Genomic DNA, 22,500 nt, shown 5'->3' with positions numbered 1-22,500 from the left:
TTTCTTACATATTCGAACATTTGAATGTTTGATTGCTAAAGGTCGTTCTTTAGAGATGTGAACATTTAAATGTTCGGATATGTAATATAGACCCGTAGGAGCTTGTACTCCCTTTCTTGTTGACATACCACATCACTGTGGTGTTGTCTGTGAAAACTTAAAGGGGCCCAGGATGAAAGAAGGTATGAAAAGCCTGAAGAGCTAGAAACAGAGCCCTCGCCTCCTTGTGTTGATGTGGTCTGACTTCTGATGAACAGGCCAGAGACCCTGAACCTTGAGAGAGCCAAAGAATGCTCCCAACTCCGTCTGAGACATTTGTAAAGAGTTCTTGATTCAGGAATGGAAAGGAACTCCCTGGTTTAAAGAAGCTCAAGCTTGAGAAAACGAAGAAAGGAAACCAAGAAGTCCAGGCGGTTACAATGTTGAAGCCACACTGACTTGTAGTACCACTGAAGCTTCCTCATATGAAGCCTTGCTAGAGGCAGCATGGGAATGGCGGAAGCCATAAACCCAAGGACTCAAAGTCCTTGGCCATGACTGAATCCAAAGAAAGGAGAGACTGGGCCTTGGGGGCAGGTAGAGATGCCAGCATGGGAATGTGCTGGATCCAGGAACAAGGAAAACATGATCCTGAGAAGGAGTCAAGACAGATATTTTAACTTTATGGTGAACCCCAGACTCTACAGCAGGGAATGGTGAACAGAAGATCCACCTGAAGCACAGCCTAGGGGAACAAAGCTTTAATGAGCAGATTGTCCAGATAAAACCCCGTCTCATCCTGCAAAAACTGACATGAGTGAGGCATTTGATGAATACCATGAGGCAGTAGAGAGACAAAAAGACAAAGCAGTGAAATGAAAATGCAAGTAAACACAAACGCAATTATTTCCTGACAAGGGGTGGATGGGGACATGAGGGTAGGCATCCTTGAGATCCAGAGAGACCAGAAAAGCCTGGGGAAGAAGAAAAGGAGGCAATAAAGTTTGAAGAGGCAACACCCTTAAGAAGGGGGCCTTGAAAAGGTGTTGAGCTGAGAAAGGTCCATAACTGTTCTCCAGTTGCCCTCCTTCTCGGAAACCAGAAACTTTCTGGAATAAAAAATCCTCCCTTCCTGGGCAGGGGAGCCCAGTTTTAAATTGTACTCTGGGTCAAGCCAGACTGAAACACTACTAGGGAGAAAGGAAGCTGTTCTCAGTGAGGTTGAGAAATGTCCAGAAAGGGTGGGAGAGATTTCCAAACCATGAAATACATCTGCCAGATAATGGAAGAAGCTGTTGTGATCTTTAACCAATTTGGAAGAAACAGGGGAAAGACAACGGGACAAAGGAAAAGGAAAGCAAATTGTCTAATGGAACCTGGCTTGTCCTTAAAAAAAAGTTTCTGGCAAATAGTGGTCTGTGTGGATTTAGTAGGAGGTACATGAGAACCTTTTTCATCCTTGGGCGGAGGGAGAAACAGTCAGCGAATAAAAGCAGATTTGGAAGGGTAATTCCTCTGAAACTTTGAAGAGGAGAAACAAAAATATGTTTCAACTATAGCAAGCCTTTGCCCTTATCCTGGAGAAATGTAAAAAGTTCAGCAGCAGCAGTACCAAAAAAAATGTATTATCCAAAGGAGCATCCAATAATTTGGCCTTAATGTCATCAGGTAAAACCTGAAGACAAAGCCAAAAACAATGCCTCATAATAGAACCAAAAGCAGCAGCCCTACAAGAAGTATCAGCTGTATCAAAACTACACTTAACAAGTGTCAGGCAAATTGAGAGGTAGAAGCCAGAAAGGAAAAGGCTGAAGCCTTCCCCTCAGAATCAGGAAGATCAGAAATAACTTCAGAAACTTGAGAAAGGAGGGCTAAAATATGCCTGGTCATATAACTCTGCTAGTTAATAGCCTTGAAAGACAGGCAGGCAGCAGTACAAGCCTTCTTTGGCCCATCCTCTCCATGACAATACTATCCTTTATCTGCTGGAAGCAGCTTGGTAGGCAGAAGGCAAGAGCTTGGAAGGTTTGTCACAGGAGAAAGACAGAACAGAAAGGTCAGTAGAAGGGCACTTATACAGAAATTTACAATAATCTGTCAGGTTTCTTAAGAGCAGGAAGCTGAGAATCAGAGGCTAAAGAAGCTGCTGAAAATGTATCCAGGAGGGTAGCCAGAACTGGAGGAACAGCAAAAGCCTTGGGAGACTCCCTCTGGATGAGCTCATAATACCTCTTCTGGATGTCAGAAACCTAAGAACAACCCCACTTAAAGAAGTCCATCATACGGGAAATACTGTCCCCAAAGGAGAGTTCCTCTAAAGAGGAATCTGGACTAATGGAATCCTCTTCCTCTGAATTATATTCCAAGGAGGAAGGGATCTGAGAAGATTAGGCTAATGACTCTTATCCAGAGTCCTGATCCCTAGGCCATTTAAGAGGAGTGGAAGACTAGGGAGGGTCAGGCAAAGAGACCCCTTGTGGAGGCTTCAAAGGCATTAAAGCATTTAACAACCCCTGAGTAAAATCCTGCCATTCTCATTGGGGATCCTTATCTGCAGGGGAAAGACGCCTGGTTTTCTGTTTCTTTTTCTGTGGGATGTCTGCATTGAAAACTCTGGGAGGGTCAGCCTGTTGTAGACATTCAGAAAGCTTAGTAGGGGATCTCCACCCTCACAAAAGATCTGTGGAATCCCCCTCAGTACCTCAGATATAATCAGCAGAGGTCCCCCCTCAACATTTTGAACAGACATTTGGAAAGCTTCTGAGGATATACAAGAAACAGGATCCATGCCAACCTCCAATGGGGTCGCAGCAGAGGAATCTGAAGCAACTCCAGGACAATCCTCCACACTTTCACTAGCCTTGAGAGAGATGTCCAGTGGAGGTTGGACAGCATCTGTATCAGACCTGAGTTTTTGGCCTTTTTCCTTGGCCGACAGCTGACCCTCAGGACAGGAAGCCTCCACCATAGCACCCTCAGTCAAAAGCTTAAGTCACTGGTTTTCAAGGTAAATAGACAAGTTCAGGGTTTAGAGCTATAAAAAATAGCAAAACCCTGCAAATTACTGTAAATTGTTAACAGGAGTTGGTAGCTGAAGTATCTGACATCCACAAGCGAAACAACAAAGAGAAAAAGTAAAGTAAAAGGGAGTACAACTGTGAAAATTCAGGAGACGACGGAATGCAGCATGGAACAGAGGTGGGGAAAGCAAATGGCAATGGCAACTGAAGGAGAAAATTCCTCAGTTACCTTAGAGAGAAAGACTGACCAAACACACACTTAAGATTTTTTTTTTTTTTTAAATAAGTTGCCTCCTGCTGGAATATACAGATACAATTAACAGAAGGCTGCAGGAAATAAATGTTTTAACCAGGAATTCAGTGAAAACTGGTATGCAAATTACTAAAGGAGAGAGAAGACAATAGCAGAACAGCAATTAAAATGTGATCAAGTGGTACAGGAAAGGTTTGTACTCAAGGACAGATCACATAGGGACAATTAGGTGAATATGGCAATCCCAGAACAAACCAATAGGAAGGACTGTAAGCACTTAATGAGAAAATGCATCAGCACATGAGCTGGACTTTCTATTGCTGATATTGAAATAGATATTGTAAATACAGAAACTATTCCTAATTTGAGACTAAGAAAGCATTTACAACCTATACTGATTAAACTACAGACATACAAGTTATAGGAGGAAATTCTATTTTGTGAAGGAGGAGGAGGATAATCTTAAAGGTTGGAGGCATAAGGGTCTGACTTTTCAATACAGACACAAATTATTAACAGAAATGTTTTTCTTACAAATTAACAGAAATGTTTTTCTTCCCACAAGTCTTTGCAGTGAAATGAAACTTAGTAGAAGACTCTTAATAACCTTAAACAAAGTTTAATTAACAACTTACACGGACCTTTGTCAAGCATAAAATGGACTAAAAAATGAATATAATAATTAGATGCAGGAGAAGGTGGTGAGGGAACAAGTAACCAGTCAACAAAAGCAGAAAAACAAACAGATGCTTCAGTGGAAAGGTTCCCTGCAAAGTCCTTTCCTGTTTCCCAAAAGAAAATGATGGATAAAACTCAAGGGGATGAAATAGTTTTCAAAAAAATAATATATTCGTTAAAATGTATTGGGAAGATGGGCTGAGAACAGTACTTAAACATATTTATGTTTACATGGAAAAGGATGCAATACAACCAAACCAAAATAAGACCGACACTCCGGATGACACGTTAAAATCATTGAAATCAGTAAGTAGAAGAGTGGAAAAATTGTTTGATCAATATAAATATAAAATAAAATAATTACATTTCAAAGTTTACTTAAAAATAAAAGCTTATTTTTAACTAAAGGGGTGGCAAATGCTGTCTGGAGAAAGCTCTACTTGATCTCAAACGGTGTTATGCTGCTTTCAATAAAGGTTTTATGACGGAAAAATAAGTAAAGGAATGATAAATGGAAAAGGAAACTAATACATTAAAGGATGCAAGTAGGTAATAAATGTCTAAAGTTAGCTCTTGCATGAACTGTGTCTGGAAAAAGTACAAAGTTAGAGAGGAAAATAAGCAGACTGAAAGCAGGATAGATAACCAGATTCACAAACACAAATGCACTGGAAACACTGAGTAAAAAGAGTAGGTTAAAATGCAATGGGATACATGTATGGGCAAGGATGTCTGGTGTAACTACAATGTAACATGCATACTGAAAGATACTTTAAAACCACTGAACTCAGTTAAGTACCAGTAACAAAATAACTTGATATTGCATGGTGTTTGGTTAAAGTCGCACTTGTCATCAGGCTTTAGAAATGGAGATTTTCAATCTGCAGATTACCCTTTTCTGTTTCTAGAGCTAGTGTAATGTAGCTTGTCCTCCTTGAAACACAATGTTTAAGCACAACAGCATTTGAAATAATGAATGAAGTTAAAGGGAAAATGTTAAAAGAACGTGCACTGGCTGCAGGAATAAACAACCTTGAGAAATGAATACAAATTCAAAGTGACAAATATACTGAATGAAGGAACATAAGCAGCAACGGTTAGCTATCTAGCTGCAGAAAGTAACAGAGGCAACTTCAGAAATAAAATATTTAATTTGGAAGCTGCTTGCAAGTGAGACAAACAGATTTTTAATGTGTTCTTCAGCCCATAGGAGTAAATCAGTGAGACTCTTGACTACACAAAAAAACTAAAAAGCTTTATAGTGATGTTTTTATGCAGTGCTAGCTTTATTACTTTGAGAAAATGTGGGTACAGTCAATTGGCTGTTTATTTTTTATATAACAGAATAAAGATAAGCTCTACTGTATTACAACTCGACTTGATTTGAAATGTTAATGGCTTGGTGGACAAGAAAAAGAAAAAAAACAGGTCAAGATACTGACCTGTATTTACAACAGTAATGCACAGAAAATGGTGTTATAAGAAATGCACTTGTATAATGAAGAGCATGAACATTTTGTAAGGAAAAACAGGAAGGAGGGTTTTCTTTGCTAGAGTAAAAAGGAGTGTGTAAAAGGTCTTAATTAAAAATGGCATTGAAATAAAAAAGGAGGAACACCTGAAGGTCAGGAAGGGACAATTTATAGCAGTGAGAGATTGTAGACAAGACAAGAAAATTATACCGACTGCAGTACACATTCCACCAAAAACACTGAGACAGGCTATGAGGAATATTATAGAAATTGTTGTAGCCTTTCATTAATTATGACAGCAGTTGAAAGTTGGAAGGTTATAGGAACTAGGTCATCTCTGTCGTGCCAAGATACCATACAATACTAATCGAGGGCAGATATTTAGTGAACTATCTACATGTATTTAGGCTCAATGAAGTAATGAAAATAAGGCAGAATGAAGGGGAATACACTTATTTTTCAGTGAAATATGGTTACCATACAAGCTTTGATAGATGTTATGCAAGAAAAGAATACTGCAACATGGTACAGACTATATAAACGTCTGTGTGTGTCAGACCATGTATCCATGTTAAGTTTTGTAAGCAAGAAAAAAAAATGCTGTGACAAACGTTTTAACATTTCCAATATTTCTTCTGAAAAAGAAAGTATTTAATGGTTGGGTAGATCAAACTTTAGGTGAAACATTATTAGATATGAATCTAAGCAGTTAACAGATTGCAAAGGATTGGAATAATTATAAGCTTAAAATAAGAAATGTGGTCATAATGAAAGAAAATTAGATATGTAATAATAGTCACGGTAGGTATTCACAGGACTTACAATATAGATTTACAGAAGCAAAATGAGCTTGAAGTACAACAAGCCGAAGAAGATTTGAAAGAAACTAGAATGCCTATGCAGGAATACTTAGAACAATGGTTCTAAAACAACTATTTTTGACAATAACCCCAGAGCAATTAAAGTGCTGGCTGAACACTTCAGGTAACAAGAGGTTGAATGGATGAGGACAAAAATAAGAACTGTGAGAGTGAAATGGTAGAAGGGACTCAGGAAAAAATATGAAAGTAATGGTAAATTACTATTGGTGCACTACACCGACAAGTTGAAAATACTGAGAATAACACACATGAAATAGTAACATACTTGTGATAATTACAACTTCTCTAACAAAGAAAAGTAGCAGAAGGGGTATTAACATAAAAAAAGAATGGAACTGAACTTAAAGAACCAATAAGAAATCAGTGCTGAAAAAGAAGGAAGAGGAAATTAAAGATGTCCAGCTGATACTACTTAACATCAATTTTTTTCTGAGTGGGAATGCGCCCGTGACTTGGAAAGCAGCAGTAATGGTAGTTACAGCAAAAGAGGGAAGAGATCTTCTTAATCCAGGGTTAGACAGCCAGAATTTGATTTGGAATCATGACTACAAAGTATGGACTCTTATTCTGGCAAAAAATGGTTGCAAAGATATTGCTAAAAATAACGGACCTGCATCACTGTGGGTTTACCAAAGGTATGTAAACATTTGACAATGTTAACAGAACCTTATAATTCAAAAGGATGCACTGGACAAGAATACATTAACACAAACAGGTCTGAATGCTAAAATGCCAAAAAAATGACAGAGTAAGGTGGAAATTTAAGAAAAGATCTTTTGAGGTATTTGTTTTCCACAAACATGGTCAACATTCCCATGTAATGTCTATGAAGGGGCTCAACCTAGGGTGAAATGCGGTGATGAACAGTCTAAAGGAACTAGGCAGGAGTATCCACTTTCACCATTACTATTTGCTTTCTATTCAAAGCAATTTAGTTCCAGACACAAGACAATCATATACAACTGGGTATAAATGGAGAAATACTAATGAGAAAATAGCCATTTTGTGGACATATTACAGGTTAACAACTTGAAGTACAAAGATATTATTTGATAAACTGAAATGATTTTAGTAATATAGTAGAATATAAAGTAAATGACAAAAAAAGTATAGTCATCCCCTTTGGGAAAAACAAAGTACCCACAAATTATCACATAGACAGCAACCCACTGAGTATGGAAAAAGTAATCAAAGACCTAGGGACCCAAGTCGACAGCGACCTCTCATTTGACACCCACGTTGCCAAAGTGGTTAGAAAGACATTCTACCTTGCACACCTTATCATGAAGGGATTCACATCCAGATCCAAGGATGTCATTGTACCCCTATACTCCTCCCTCATCAGACCCATGATTGAGTACAATGCCCCATTTGGTATGTACCTCACCCAGCATTTGCAACAACTGGAGAGACCACAAAAGTACCTCACCAAGAGGATCAAGGGTCTCCAACATATGTCTTATTCTGCCAGACTAAAGAAACTCCAGCTCTATTCAGTAGCATACCGCCTGCTCAGAGGTGATCTGTGCCTGACGTACAAGGCCATGTCCAATCAGGAACTGATGGACATGCTCCACCTCAAAAAATCCAAATCCATCAGAACCACGAGAGCTAAAGACTTAAACCTCGGCACAAGTATGAATAGGACATGCTGGAGGGACAGATTCATAATCCAGAGGCTTCCCATGCTCTGGAACAGAATCCCAGTTCATGTTAGGCAGAGCCCCTCACTAACTCTCTCTTCAAGAGAAATCTTGATGAGTGGATGGGAGATCGTAAGTTTACCCCAGGGGTCACATCTGTGTCACTACTAGACAGGGGCACAGTAAACTAATTCTATTATATAAGGGGACTTTCACTGTGTCACTACTAGACACAGGCACAGTATTCTAAATCTATTCTGTGCATTTTTGTACAATTTCATGGGGTGGCGAAAGCCACATCACTATGGCTAGGCTTACAAATGCCCCAGGGCAGATAGCCTAGTACTAAACTATGAAACTATGAAAAGCAAAATATATATAGTAATGTATCATGCCCTAACACATGACGTAGTACAAATCTTCCTCTTTTGGTGACTTCATAACAAGATGAGATACTTAAGAATTTGGTTGAAATGGGATATTAAACAAGCAGATACAAAAATATGGGAAGAAATTACTCAGATTTATACAAGGCATGACTATAGAACTAGATTTCTAAGGACATCAACAGTAGTATACAAGTAATTCAAATGTTTTTGGTCCCACAAGTTATTTTAAACTAACTGAGATATCTGAAATGGAAGAACAAAAATAGGGGCATAATTTGGATAACAAAAAAAAAAGACAGACTGCAATGGGAAAAAATTACTGACAAACGAGGGTGGTTTGGGAATTCCTAATTTGGAAGCAAACTACAAGGCTACACATCTTTGAGCATCTTAGATTAAAATACTTGATTTACAACTCAGAATATATGCCCAAATGAAGCACATGATAGGTACTGTACGCATCAACAAAGCAACAACAGGTTTACAGATTTAAGAAAGGAATCTAAAGGGTATTATGTACAGCCTTAGAAATATATAAATATTAAGCAATTCTTTACTTTAAAGGAAGTTTGACCTTCACAAAAAATAGACTACTGCCTAGTAGGTTATACTATACACAGTAATAAGATCACAAAAGAAAATGTAATGCACATTTGGAAAAAAAAAACAAAGAACCAAGATTTTTGGAGCAAATGATAAAAACATACACGGTAATAAGATGTGCTGAAGTTAAACAAACTTTTGCATTACAGAACTCAGACCAACTTGCATATACAAGTGTAATGTTAGAGCCAAAGGAAGACATGTGGAGGCTGTATAGTAAATTAGTTACATCACAAACTGTAGACTTAATTGACTGTGGGCAGTACAGGAATGGCATACGAGAAAAAGTAATAAGTACAGCATACAAGACAATATTAGAGTTCAGAAAACAGTACAGTGGAATACAAAACTAGAACTAGCATGGAGTGAATATCTAAATAAAGATATTACAGAACTGAGGGAAAATATGTCTTATCCCTACCTATGCAGCTAAATTAAGCAAAAAAAAGTTTTACATGGCAATGTCCACACAAATTTCCTACACTCCCATGAGTCCTGAAAAAATAACCCCATAGACAAGAAGCATGTTGGAAAGGTGATTGTTCAGGAAGAGGTTCATGGGAGAATACATTTCAGAAATGTATGGAGTTTCTTAATAAAAAAAAAAAAAAAAAGAATTGAGCAATATGCCAAGTCTTAAAGTTTGAAGATAATTTAAATTCAGTATAGTGATTATTTTTAAGAGCTGGAGTAAAATAACATGTACTAAAAATGTGAAAGCGCTGCTATCTTTAATGTTGATGGTGGTTAAGAAATCCATAACCAGAAAATGGAAAATCAAAGACAAGAGGCATCAAAGATGATTACAGAGATTAAAATTATGGAAAATGAGAACCACCAGAGTTCAGAAACAAAAACTCCCTATTAAAAGCACAGGCTATAAAGGATTCTGTAATGGAAACAGATCTTGAAGAGGACACTGACATGGAACATAACACCCAAGTTGTACATCTGTTTTAATAAAGTAGTGTGTACTACAGGGTATTTTAAGCCACTGGTCCAATTAAGATTTGTAATATAGTGAAAATAAAACAATATAGTGACTTATTTAATGCCTTATCTCGAATTATATTGTGAACAGTTAACTTGTACATGTTTAAGTGTTTTTTTTTTGTTTAAAAGGCAATGTTAAATTTAAACTTGAGATTAAGACTAGAATAGAATAATTGCGATGTATGGAATTACATGCCTAATAAGTGGAAAGTTACTGGAAGTTAAATGTAACCACTAATTGTTTGACATGATGGTATTGTACAAATACTTATAAAATGGTTGTATCAGCAATCAGAGTGCAAAAGTGCACCAGTACATCTAAAGCTAAGCATATGAAATTTGGGAGACAAATTGAAAGGTGAACACTTAATACAGCACACAATGACTGAAGGTGTAGATTCATTTAAGGACTTTGGTATATGGATAGATCCAGCTTTGAGTTTTTCTAATTATATCAACCAATACTGTAAGGATAGTTAAAGAACTACAGGCTGTATAAAAAGATTTACAAAGTCTAGGAAATCAGAAGTAATTAAATCATTGTTTGTTAGTTATAGTAGACCGAAACTTGAGTATGAAATAATATGGAAACCTTAAAAGAAAACAAGCATGAGTGAACTGGCAAGAGTATAGCGGAAACTGTAAAAATGTATGATGTTATGAAAGACTAAATATCTGAACCTGTACTATGTCTCAAATAGATATTTAAGAGGAGATCTTATTCAGGTATATAAGGCATTTAGAGTCAACCAGCTCTGGGAATGTTTGGAGTTATCAAAAAGTAGAAGGGAATCACAAGACAAATCACAGCAAGTACAAATATGACTCAGTCATTGTACATGCCGGTGTGAACGACCTGAGACGTACCTCCCTGGACTACATGAAGAGAGACATAGAGGAGCTCTCTGATTATGTAGCCCAGGCCGGTATGACCCTGACCCTGAGCAGCATCTTACCCTCACCAAGAATGATGCCACAGTACAAAAACAAAATGATCAGTTTTAACAATTGGCTTAATTACTGGTGTCATTCCAAGGGGATCCAGTGTCTGCTTGGGATGACATGCTTGACAAGCCACGCTGCTTCGCAAGGGATGGCTTGCACCTGTCACCCCTGGGCTTCCGGATATTGGCCAAGGCTCTTGCCACCCCCATAGTGCCTTTTTAGGCAAGGCTCAAATGACAAACCTACCTCCCTAGAAAACACAAGTGGAAAAAAACTAAGGGTAATGCTGCTCAATGCCAGAAGTCTAAACCTCAAGATGCACGCAAGCCCTCCTCAGTATGGAGAACATCGATGTCTGTGCAGTGACTGAAACCTGGTTCAAGGCTCCTGAGAGCACCCCAGCACTATCAGGTTTTACCACATATCATGCTTTCCGCCCCAAAACTTGGACCGAACCACAAAAGGAGTGGGTGTATCCATTTTCATCAAAGATACCCACACCTCCAGGTTAGTGGCAACGCACGAAGCATCGGAGACTATCCAGGTGCAACTAACCATAGGCAAAACTGCCTTACAGTTTGTAGCATGCTACAGATCACCCTCTCAAACTCAGGAACCCCACACAGCCTTCCTGAAGACACTGGAGAGTATGAATGTCTCTCCAAATACCATCATTTTGGGAGACTTCAACTACCCAAACATAGACTGGGAACATTACTCAAGCCCCAACACCCTAGCCCAAAGGTTCCTAGAATTCATAAACTCAAATGCAATGGAACAACTAGTCACCATTCCCACAAGAGGAGACAATATACTAGACCTGATCATCACAAACATGGGGACAAAATGCTCCACACCGAAGTACATCCTCTTTGGTAAGATAAGACCATAAATTAATCTCACTGGAAATCCACATCCTGCCCCCACCCCCTGCACAAAAGACCACAGTGAAGAACTTCTCAAAAGCAAACTTCACACTTTAAAGACTGAAGTGGTATCTTTCAAGGCCCCTGGGCCAGTGGAAACCACAACCCACACTGCTTAATCTTTGCAAATGCCTTCTATGGGCACCTTCAAGAATGCATGGATCATGCAATCCCAAATAAAATCAAGACCCATTCCCCAAAGGCAGGCCGGTCTGGTGGACCCCAGCCATAAACAAACTTTACAACAGGAGGAGGAAGCTACTACATGACAGAGCAAAATCCCTAAAAGGGAAGGCATCTCTGATCAGTACTAGCAAAAAACTACGATCACTCATAAAATCATCCAAGGCCAACTTTGAGAGAAAAATCGCAAAAGACACAAAAGACAATCACAAGGCCTTCTTTAGCTATGTTAGAAACCTGGGTGGAAACTCCCAGATATGCTCAGAGTTAGTCCAAAATGACACAAAATACACTGAACCCACTGACATTGCCAACATTCTGGCAGACAGGTTCAGTGCAAATTTCTCCTCCCCCTCCCCCCAAAAAGGAGAAATAACCATCCCAGCAGAGTGTAGCCTCCCTAACATCTCAGATGCCCAGGTGAGAGCCACCCTCTCTAAAGCTAAAAACACAGCATCAATGGGACTGTATGGTGTCCCAGGCTGTGTGCTACATGAACTCCAAGAGGAACTAAACCCACACATAAGGCTGCTGTTTAATCTTAGCCTTACTACAGGATACGTACCCAAAGAGTGGCGTATGGCAACAGTGGTCCCACTTCACAAAGGCGGTGCTTCTATGGACCCTGGAAATTACCACCCCATAAGCTTGACGAGCCTGGTCTGCAAAGCTATGGAGAGGATCATTATGGAACTCATAAACAAAGACATTGGGGACCTACAGACATTGGATCCTACCCAATTTGGCTTTGTCAAGGGCAGATCCTGCCTTTGAACTTGGTCGACTTTTGAAACAGTCACTAAGGCCATTGATGAGGCAAGGCAGTTCACACAGCCTACCTTGACCTTGCAAAAGCCTTTGACACAATACCCCACTCGGGCATCATAGACAAACTCACCAGCTTAAATATAAACTCATATGTCACAAGATGGGTTGCAAACTGGCTCAAGGACAGAACCCACAGGGTCAGAGTTGCTGGAGCTATGTCAGACTCTAAGCCAGTCACAAGCGGTGTCCCACAGGGCTCAGTCCTGGGACCCCTCTTGTTCGGCATTTATTTTTCCGAGGTACAGGCAAACATAGGAGGATTGTGGCTGACAAAGTTCGCAGATGACTGCAAACTGGGCGCCATAATTGATACTCAGCGACACAAACATGCTTCAGAGAGGCCTCATAGAAACGGATAATTGGTGCCAGAGCCATGGCCTTAAGCTGAACGCCAAAAATGTACAGTCATACCCTTTGGGAAAAACAAAGTGACAAATTACCACATAGGCGGTAATCCATTAAGTATGGAAGAGGTAATCAGGGACCTAGGGACCCAGGTTGACAGTAACCTCTCATTTGACACTCACATTGCCAAAGTGGTTAGGAAGACCTTCTATATTGCCCACCTTATCATGAAGGGTTTCACATCTAGATCAAGAGAGGTCATTGCCCCTGTACTCTCTCTTATCAGGCCAATGATTGAGTACAATGCCCCATTTGGGATGTATCTCACCAGACACCTGCAGCAGTTGGAAAGACCCCAAAAGTTCCTCACCAAGAGGATAAAGGGTCTTAAACATATGTCATATGCTGCCCGACTGAAAAAATCCAGCTCTATTCAGTCGCATACCGCTTACACAGAGGTGATCTGTGCCTGACGTACAAGGCCATGTCCAATCCTGAATTAATGGACATGCTCCACCTTAGAAAATCCAAATCCATCAGAGCCACGAGAACAAGTGACTTAAACCTCAACACAGAAATAAATAGAACGTGCTGGAGGGACAGATTCATAACCCAGAGGCTCCCTACACTCTGGAACAGAATCCCAGTCCATGTTAGGCAGAGCCCCTCACTGACACTATTCAAGAGAAATCTCGACGAGTGGATGGGAGATCGTAGGTTTACCCCGGGGGTCATCTCTGTGTCACTACTAGATAAAGGCATAGTAAACTAAACCCTAAAAGGGCGTAGTATTCTCATCCTAAGGGGTGGTGTAAGCCACATACACTCTGGCTAGGCTTATAAATGCCCTAGGGCAGATAGCTTAGTACGAACCTATGAACCTAGAAGACAACCTACCCTGAAGATTCTATAGGAATGAAAATTGTACTAAATGGTTCTCTGAGACAGTAGAGGGTACATGGAAAAGACTATCAAATTACATTACAGTATTAATTTAGATATGTTTAAGAACAGCCTGGATGCTTACTATGAGAAAAACTGTTCAGCTATATTGTCAAGCTGGAACGGCATTACTGCTGTGCTTGAAATATCTCTGTATGTATCCATAAGGATTACACATTATGTAAAAATGAAAATTAGTGGAAGGCTGGTAGCATTTTTAGATGACAAAACCTATACCACTTTTACGACTTAATTACAGATGAAGTTTATAGGAGTGTCACAGCAGATGTAGTCTACATGGACTCAGTAATATCTTTCACATGGTCCAACAGAGAAAGCTGACAGCAGCCCTGTATGACATGGGGTTATGACCAAGACTGAGAAACTGGACAGTTGTATGGTTGGATAATGAAGGTCCTGGTGATAGGGACAATGTCAGGAAATAATGTGAATAGCGGGTGTACTGTGGAGACCTGTCCTTATCCTGTCTCCAGCATTCTTCAATCTACCTGCCTCATATGTACACGAGGGAAGAAATAAGAGGTTCAAGCTCTTTTTGATGACACAAAGACATGAGCAGCAATACAGGATGGGAGAGTCCAGCAAAGGATTTAGAAAGACTGAACAAATGGACAGGAAGATGATCACTGAGGTTCAAAGCAAACAAATGTAAAACTACTGAAATAATGCCATAACAACCATGGCATAAAATGTCAGCTAAGACTAGAATTGACCGCAACAGAGCAGGAAAAGGATTTGGTTATCCTACCCATACCTCTGCAGGACCATTGGTACCACTGCCAGACAGCAATAACATCTGCAGACAGAATGCAGAGCTACACCCTCATCAGGATAGAGTCCAAAAGTAGAGAGAGAATGTTTCCACTGTACAGAGCCCTTGGCCAGGACCTACCTTAAGTATTGCTCACAATTTGAACCACACAAAAAAAAAAGACATCAAGCTATTGGAAAGAATTAAAAGGAAAGCTACTGATGGAGGAGGTGGAATATGGCCAGAGGAGATGCACCTCTTGTCACGAGAGACCAGAAGAGAAAAGAAGGGTGTGACAGTGGTGCAGAACATCAGGTCAGGAAGACATGAATGGGATCATTCTAAACAGGAAGGACAAGGGAAAAGAAAATATCACAGGCACCAGGAATACAGGGACTACTAACATACTGTATCTTCAAAATCACTCCTTTAAAATGATGGCTGTGGACCCATGGAATGAACTATCAAAATGAACGGTGTAGTAGACCCATGGAAAGAACTATCGATATGGATGATGTATAGTAGGAATCCAAAGACACCTTCTATGGTACAGGTGAAAAATAAGGAAAACTGTAAAATGTTGCATGCAGTTAAACAGCAAAAGTAAAGTTGTGTGCACTTACCATAAATGTAGATGTTAGAGTGTATTCACTGTTGCAGTCATTACATTTGGGTTATCTGCCTGCAGGTAGCCCTCTGTCTCTTCTTCCATGACGTCAGGTCGTCAGGGGTATAAAATATGCAGCCGGCGCCATTACATCAGTTTTTCTTGCCCCAGATGTCAGGTGTCCCCACAAAGGGAAGCAATTATATGTTGTTACACCTCCAACAAAAAGCAAATACACCAGAAAGCTTAAAACAAGAAGCAAAGGAAGAGCTAAGAGAAGTCAGGGGTTTGGAGGGAGGGTAACCAGGACTGCAACAGTGAATACACTCTAACATCTACATTTATGGTAAGTGTACACAACTGTACTATATTCTTCATGTTTCACTGTTGCAGTCATTACATTTGGGTAGATTCCCAAAGCTAAGGAAGAGAGGAGGATGTCAGAGAGCATTAGGACCATCTATTAAGCCCTGCAAAACTGCAGTAGCAAAACCAGACCTGGATTTAGAAAAAAAAATAGGCATGTGGTAATGCTTGGTGAAGGTACGAACACAGCTCCAGGTAGCATCTTCTAGGATGACCCTGGTAGGGATCCCTCTGAGAAAGGCTGTAGATGTATATGCAGCTCTGGTGGAATGTGATCTTATCCCCCCTGTGGGGTAGGTTTTTCATGGTGCTTATAACAGAAATGAATGCAATGGGCTATCCATTTAGAAATGGTTTGCTTTGAAATGGCCTTCCCCTCTGTCCCTGCAGCAAAGCCAACAAGCAACTGTTCAGATTTTCTGAGAGATTTAGTCCTGTCTAAATAAAATCTAACTTGTCTGTGCACGTCCAAAGAGTGCAGAATTTGTTCTCCTTTGTTTTTCGGATTAGGAAAAAAGTTAGGCAAATAAATGGACTGATTTCGGGCCACACTAGACACCACCTTGGGCATAAAGGAAGGATTGGTCCTGAGGGAAACCCTGTCTGCATGGAAGATAACGAAGGGCTCCACTGTCATGAGGGCCTGTAATTCAGACACTCTTCTTTTTGAAGTGATGGCTAGAAGGAAGGCTGTTTTCCAAGAAAGGAATTTCAACTCTGAAGTTGCAGCTGGTTCAAATGGAGGGAGAGTGAGCTTCTCTAATACAAAGTTAAGGTCCCAGGCTGGAGTAGGGGGACGCCTGGGGGGGGGGGTCTTAAATTTTTAGCCCATCTGAGGAATTGCTTTAACAGGGGGTGAGAGAAGAGGGGTGGTTCAGTATTGTAATGTGCTGAAATGGCAGAGGCATGAATTTTAATTGACAGGAAGGATAGGCCCTTGTGGAGCATTTCTGTTAAGTACTGAAGAATATGAGGTAAACTGGGCATCATAGTGCCCATACCCTGGGTATGGCTCCAGAAACAGTATCTTTTCCACTTTTCAGCATAGGGTTTTCTAGTACTAGGTCTGCTTGCTTCCAGAATTACCTCTAGCACCAGCTTACTGAGGGATGCTATTGGACAGCTCAAGGAATTAGCCAGGCTGCAAGGTTCAGGGTTTGAAGCTGAGGGTGCAGAATCTGGCCCGCCTGCTGGGACAGAAGGGAAGGTGTCGGAGGTAGGTGCCATGGATCCAGCAGTATCATGCTGCGCAAGAGGGGGTACCAGTGCTGGCGAGGCCAGCCTGGTGCAATAAGAATTGTCCTTGGTTTGCCCAGTTTGATCTTTAGCAGAACATTCGAGAGGAAAGGCAGAGGGGGAAAGGCATAAACCGAGAGGCTTTCCCAGGTAAAGGACAGGGCATCCACTTTCCAAGCTAGGCTGTGGGGAGTCCTTGTGCAGAATTTGTCCAATTGGTAGTTCTGGGGGCAGGCAAACAGGTCCATCTCTAGACTCCCCCATTTGTTTCTCAAGAGGTTGAATATTTTTGGTTCCAGTTTCCATTCGTGTGGGTCCATGAGATTTCTGCTTAGGTCTGCCAGTGAATTTAGCTTACCTGGCAGAAATTGAGCTTATAGGTGCACTTGGTAGCTCAAGGCTGTGTTCCACAGAGCCATGGCTAGTCTGCAGAGAGGGTACGAGTGGGTTCCCCCTTCTTGTTTATGTTCAACATAACTGTGGTGTTGTCCGTCTTTACCAATAACTGTCCTGGAAGGATGTGGTCCTTGAAGGCTGTCAGGGAATTCTGTAGAGCTAACATCTCTTTTTGGTTGATATGCAGGTGCATCTGACTCGGGTTCCATTTGCCCTGAATGCACTGCCCTGCCAAATCAGCCCCCCATGCATAGTCTGATGCGTCTGTAGTCAGGGTTTGGGCAGCAGGGGATAGACTGAAAGGGAGCCCCTTGTTGAGGCGGCAGGCCTCTGCCCACCAAAGGAACTCTGTCTTTGTACAAGGAATGATAGGAATCATTGATTCCAGGTCCTGAGAAGGTTGACACCATAGGCTATTTAGATACCATTGTAGTTCCCTCATATGGAGACTTGCATATGGAACTGGTAGAATGCAAGAGGTCATGAAACCCAGGACTTGCAGAATTTTCCTTGCAGATAGCTGGGTCTTTGTGGCCAGTAGTTTGAAGTAGGCTGTCAAATAAACTTGTTTCTCTGGCATTAGGTAAGCCATCTGGGAAGTTCCGTTCAAGCTTGTTCCCAGGAATACAATCTGTTGGCAGAGTACTAGATGAGATTTCATTTTCTTTATGATGTACCCCAGTGAGGGTAGAAGTTTCATTACAAATGCCAGACGTCTTAATAGCATGTCCTGGCTTTCTGCCTGAATCAGACAATCGTTCAGGTATGGGTATATCTGAATATTTCTCTGCCTGCAAAATGCAATGGCTGGAGCTAGACACTGTGAGTACCCTGGGCGCAGTAGATAAGGCAAAGGGAAGTGCAGAGAACTGAAACTGCATGGAGCCTGCTCTGAAGCGTAGGTATTTCCTGCAAGATTCCCTTATTGGAATGTGCAGGTAAGCTTCCTTTAAGTCTAAGGTTGCCAATCAGGCATCTTTGCCTAGCAAAGGAAGCAGCTATTGAAGTGTTAGCATTTTGAATTTTGGGATTACCAAAAAGGTGTTAAGAATAGAGCGGTCCAGGACAGGAAGCCAGGAGCTGTCTTTCCTGGGTACCAGAAAAAGTCTTGAGTAAAAACCTTGTCCCCTTTCTTCTGCTGGGACAGGGTGAATAGCCCTGATACTTAGAAGAGAGAGAACCTGCTGTTGAGCCTCTGTCCACTGATTTGGGGGTAGGTCTGGCCAACCGTTTGGGGTTGGTAAGGTGTGGAAGTGGAATGTGTATCCTTGGAAAACTATATTTAAAACCCATTTGTCCTGGGTAATGAGTTCCCAGTTTTTTGCATGCAGGGCGAGCTTTCCTCCTAAGGGAGCAGACAGTTGAGTAGGGCTTGGAAGGGTTAAAGTTAAGTTATTATGACATTTTTCCATACAGGGGTGTCTTACTACTTCCAGCTTTGGAAGTGGAAGCTCCCCACTGCTTAGGCCTGTGTGTAGCCTGAGACTGTAACCTAGGTGGGTCTGCTGTTCCTGGGATTGGACTGAGAAGGCCTGGAAGAGACTGGAAAGGACCATTTCTTAGAAGGCCAATGTCTACTAAATCTGGAAGGCTGTACTTGCAGGAAATCTTTAACAGTTTGCATAGATTTAGCTTTTTCCTCCATCTTTTTAAGGACGACTTCTGCTCTGTTGCCAAACAGGCGGTCTTGGTTTAAGGGAGCATCCAGTAATTTAGCTTTAACATGATCTGGCAAATTTTGCTCCTTAAGCCAAGCATGCCTTCTAAGTACAGACCCAGTGACAGCAGCCCTGCAAGATGCTTCTAAAGAGTCAAAACCACATTGCAAAGTATGTTTACCAACTTGTTCAGCAGAATGCATTAAATCCTGTAATTCTATATGTTCAGCACAGTCAGGAATCAACATCATTTTCTGTTTAAGCAGTCCCATAATACGCTGCTGATACTTTAACATATGAAACTGGCAATTTAAGGCCCTAATGGCCAAAGTAGCAGAAGTGTATACCTTCTTACCCCATCTGTCCAAGGCCCTGGAATCTCTATCAAAGGGAGTAGGGTTTTTGGCAGCAGTAGCCTACATTCCCTTTGTCCTTGGGAAATGGATCCGCAGTAGGATTCTTGAAGAAGAACTTGTGAGAGTCAGGCAGTCTGTAATACCTGTCAGGTTTTCTGGGAGCTGGAGGTAAAGTGTCTGGGGCCAGGCTAGATTCCAACAAGACATCATCTACAATGTCCAGAACAGGAGGGATAGCTAAAGGCCTGTGTGAGGAAGTAGTAAGAACTCCCTAAGCTTCTTTTTGGAGTCAGAGTAATCCTGGCTTTACCAGTGGAAATGGTCCCTAAGAATGTGCAAGGTTTCACCAAAAGAAAAATCTTCTGGAGGGGAAGCAGAGGGAATGGAATCCTCTGCATCAGAATCCTCATAGGTCAATAAGGGCAAATCCTGGTAATCAGAAGAAACAGAGATTTCAGAATCTTGATCAGAAGAATCAGAAGGAAAATCAGTTCTAGGTCTCTTAGAGGGGGAAGGCTGGCTTCCCCTAATTAAAGTAATAAGGTCTTCAGCAATTCTAAGCATTTGTTTTTTAGGCATATGGGCATGATCATGCAGTTTGAACGTCGGTTTTCTAGGAGTGGGTAAGGTTTTAAGCCTTGATGAAGGCGATGGCGTCTGTTTACAATGCAAATCTGTAGGCCTGAATACACCCTCAGAAGCCGGTGCCTGCAGAGTGGCTCCGGACACATCCAAGGTTCCATACTCGAAGAGGAATCTAACGGCATACCGGACTCCGAATGGGTCTCAGTAGAGGCCTGCGAATCTGAAGTAGCGGGTATCAGGGGCTACGAAAGCACCTGAGTACCGACGAACTGGCGACTAGCTTAACGGAAGTGTAGTCGGCAGTTTTGCACCTATGCGGTCTGTCTCTGTCTTTATCCATACATTTTTTCGGAATATCGGTAGTCGGATGTCTTACCAAAGCCATTTCTGGATAGATAAACTGAGTACCAAAATAATTTGCTGCGAAAATAGACAGACGATGAATAGCTCGGGGGTTGAATAAGGCACAAAACCGACAGTGAGGGATGCCGTGGTCTGGGCCTAAGCAAAGACTGCAGTATGAATGAAAATCTTTATGCGGTATTTGCTTTCCACAGGTGAAACAACTGTTAAACTTTTACTGACATCGGTTAAGAGCAAGAAAAAGGATCCCCAATGGGGTACTTCGCTTTTTTCGAAGACTTCTGTTCTGAAACTCTAATACGAAAATTTCAGGAGTCGGACTGGCACTTGCAAACTGCTTCTGCTTCAGGCACCGCGCGGCAGAAAAGACTGATGTAATGCCGTCAGCTGCATGCTTTATACCCCTGACGACCGGACGTCATGGAAGAAGAGACAGCATCCAACGCAGGAATCCAACACTCTGGTGTTCAGGCCAGATGAGGGCTACCTGCAGGCAGATAACCCAAATGTAATGAGTGCAACAGTGAAACATGAAGAACATCTACATAAGACTACTACCTTCCTTCTGTCACTAAGGAAGTGTACGGTAATACAGTGTAAACAGGGCTAGTCGATGTCAGCAGAAGGCTATAACTGAACAACTGAACAACATTACATAGTTTGTCAGAAAAAGTGGTTACAACAGGGAAGATTCCCCCTTTCCCCAAGATGAAGCAACCTTTGAAAGAAAAAGTGCTGGAATGAAATCTCCAGTATTAGAATACGCAATTAATGCTGGATTCTGCACCCTTCAAGCAAAATATGACAGAATCCATGACTATCTTATCATACTGCTTCTCTAATAACCTTTACACTTTCGTTCTACAATGCTTTTGCTACACATCGGTCTTCCTTTTCTAGCACTGCCAAATATCCTCCTCTTTGCATGTCTACTTCTTCTATCCTACGTTCTGTTTTAAAAGCATGTGCCAAACAAACAATCACAAACATTTTTTTACTAATATACTGCATGAAGCTTCAGTTACTATTTAATGCTCAACTTCCCTTTGTAACTTAAATGACTGTGCACATTACATAATAATTTTCTTCTCAGTATTTTTTACAGCAGTCTTATTCTATTACAACAATGCAAACTCTGCAAGAATCTGTCTGTCTTCACATTAGTGGACCTCTTTACACGCTGCATGCACTACTCGACACTTGATGCCAATCACCCTTTGTAAATCTTGATGTTTTTCTATACCTCTAGCCTGGGACGTGACTGGAAAGGGTCTTCATACCAATTCACTAACAATCATAAAGTGTCAAAAAAAAAAAAACATAACATTTGTCACGGAAGCCACTGCATTGGGCCTAACAACATACAAGCATCCACAGGCATTACTCATAAGATTAGAGAAAAATCGGCAATGAAAGGCTGGCCATAGAAAACTGGAAGCATTACTTGAACTTGATAAAAGAAAAGGCCAAGAGTGACAATACAGAGTAAACCCTTTAAGTACAAAAAAAAAAAAAAAAGAATCATACCATAATCACTGTGAAATGAAAGGCAAAGCAATACAGAAATATTTCAGATACATGAAACTGTTTGCACACCCAAGAGGTTGTACCTGGCATCTGCGACTCTGAAGAATCATCATCTCTGGGTTTCTTGAGACTGTTGGTTCTGTTATTGAAATGATGCCTTTTGCCACATGTTTGGGAAACATCATCTTTTGCATCAGCACCTGCAAACAGAAAAAACATTACACAAAAATAAAGACAACAGTGACTGATAAGCTCATTACAGCACTTAAAATCAGATGACACTGATATTCCTTTGGTTTTCTTACCAACTCCACATGTCAACAATTGTTGGTTCAATGCTACTATTATATTTATTGATATATATATATATATATATATATATATATATATATATATATATATTAGTAAGGAGTCACATATAGCCATAAGAAGCCTGGCTTGTTCACCAACTACTTCCTCACCGGATTCTTCACAAAGTTCTTCTTCCAGCCAATCGAGCTCATTTGTACCTATATATTATTCTGATGAAGTTCTACTCTATTAAAGGAGCAGCT

The 22,500-nt window shown here is 40.9% G+C and overlaps 1 protein-coding gene across 1 annotated transcript in view; it reads right to left on the bottom strand.

Annotated features, from left to right (window-relative positions):
• The window catches only part of ZBTB17 (zinc finger and BTB domain containing 17), a gene marked incomplete in the record, with an annotated part of 1,293,515 nt that overhangs the window by 1,069,170 nt on the left and 201,845 nt on the right, over positions 1–22,500 (bottom strand). The window contains 1 exon segment of the mRNA XM_044060452.1: positions 22,030–22,146. Within this exon segment, the coding sequence (XP_043916387.1) occupies positions 22,030–22,146 (117 nt within the window).

The sequence above is a fragment of the Protopterus annectens genome, chromosome 2.part0 (genome assembly GCF_019279795.1).
Source record: "Protopterus annectens isolate FY-2018-M chromosome 2.part0, PAN1.0, whole genome shotgun sequence".
Lineage (NCBI taxonomy): Eukaryota > Metazoa > Chordata > Ceratodontiformes > Protopteridae > Protopterus > Protopterus annectens.
The sequence above is the reverse complement of the archived record's forward strand: the minus strand, read 5'-3'. Positions and strand labels throughout refer to the sequence as shown.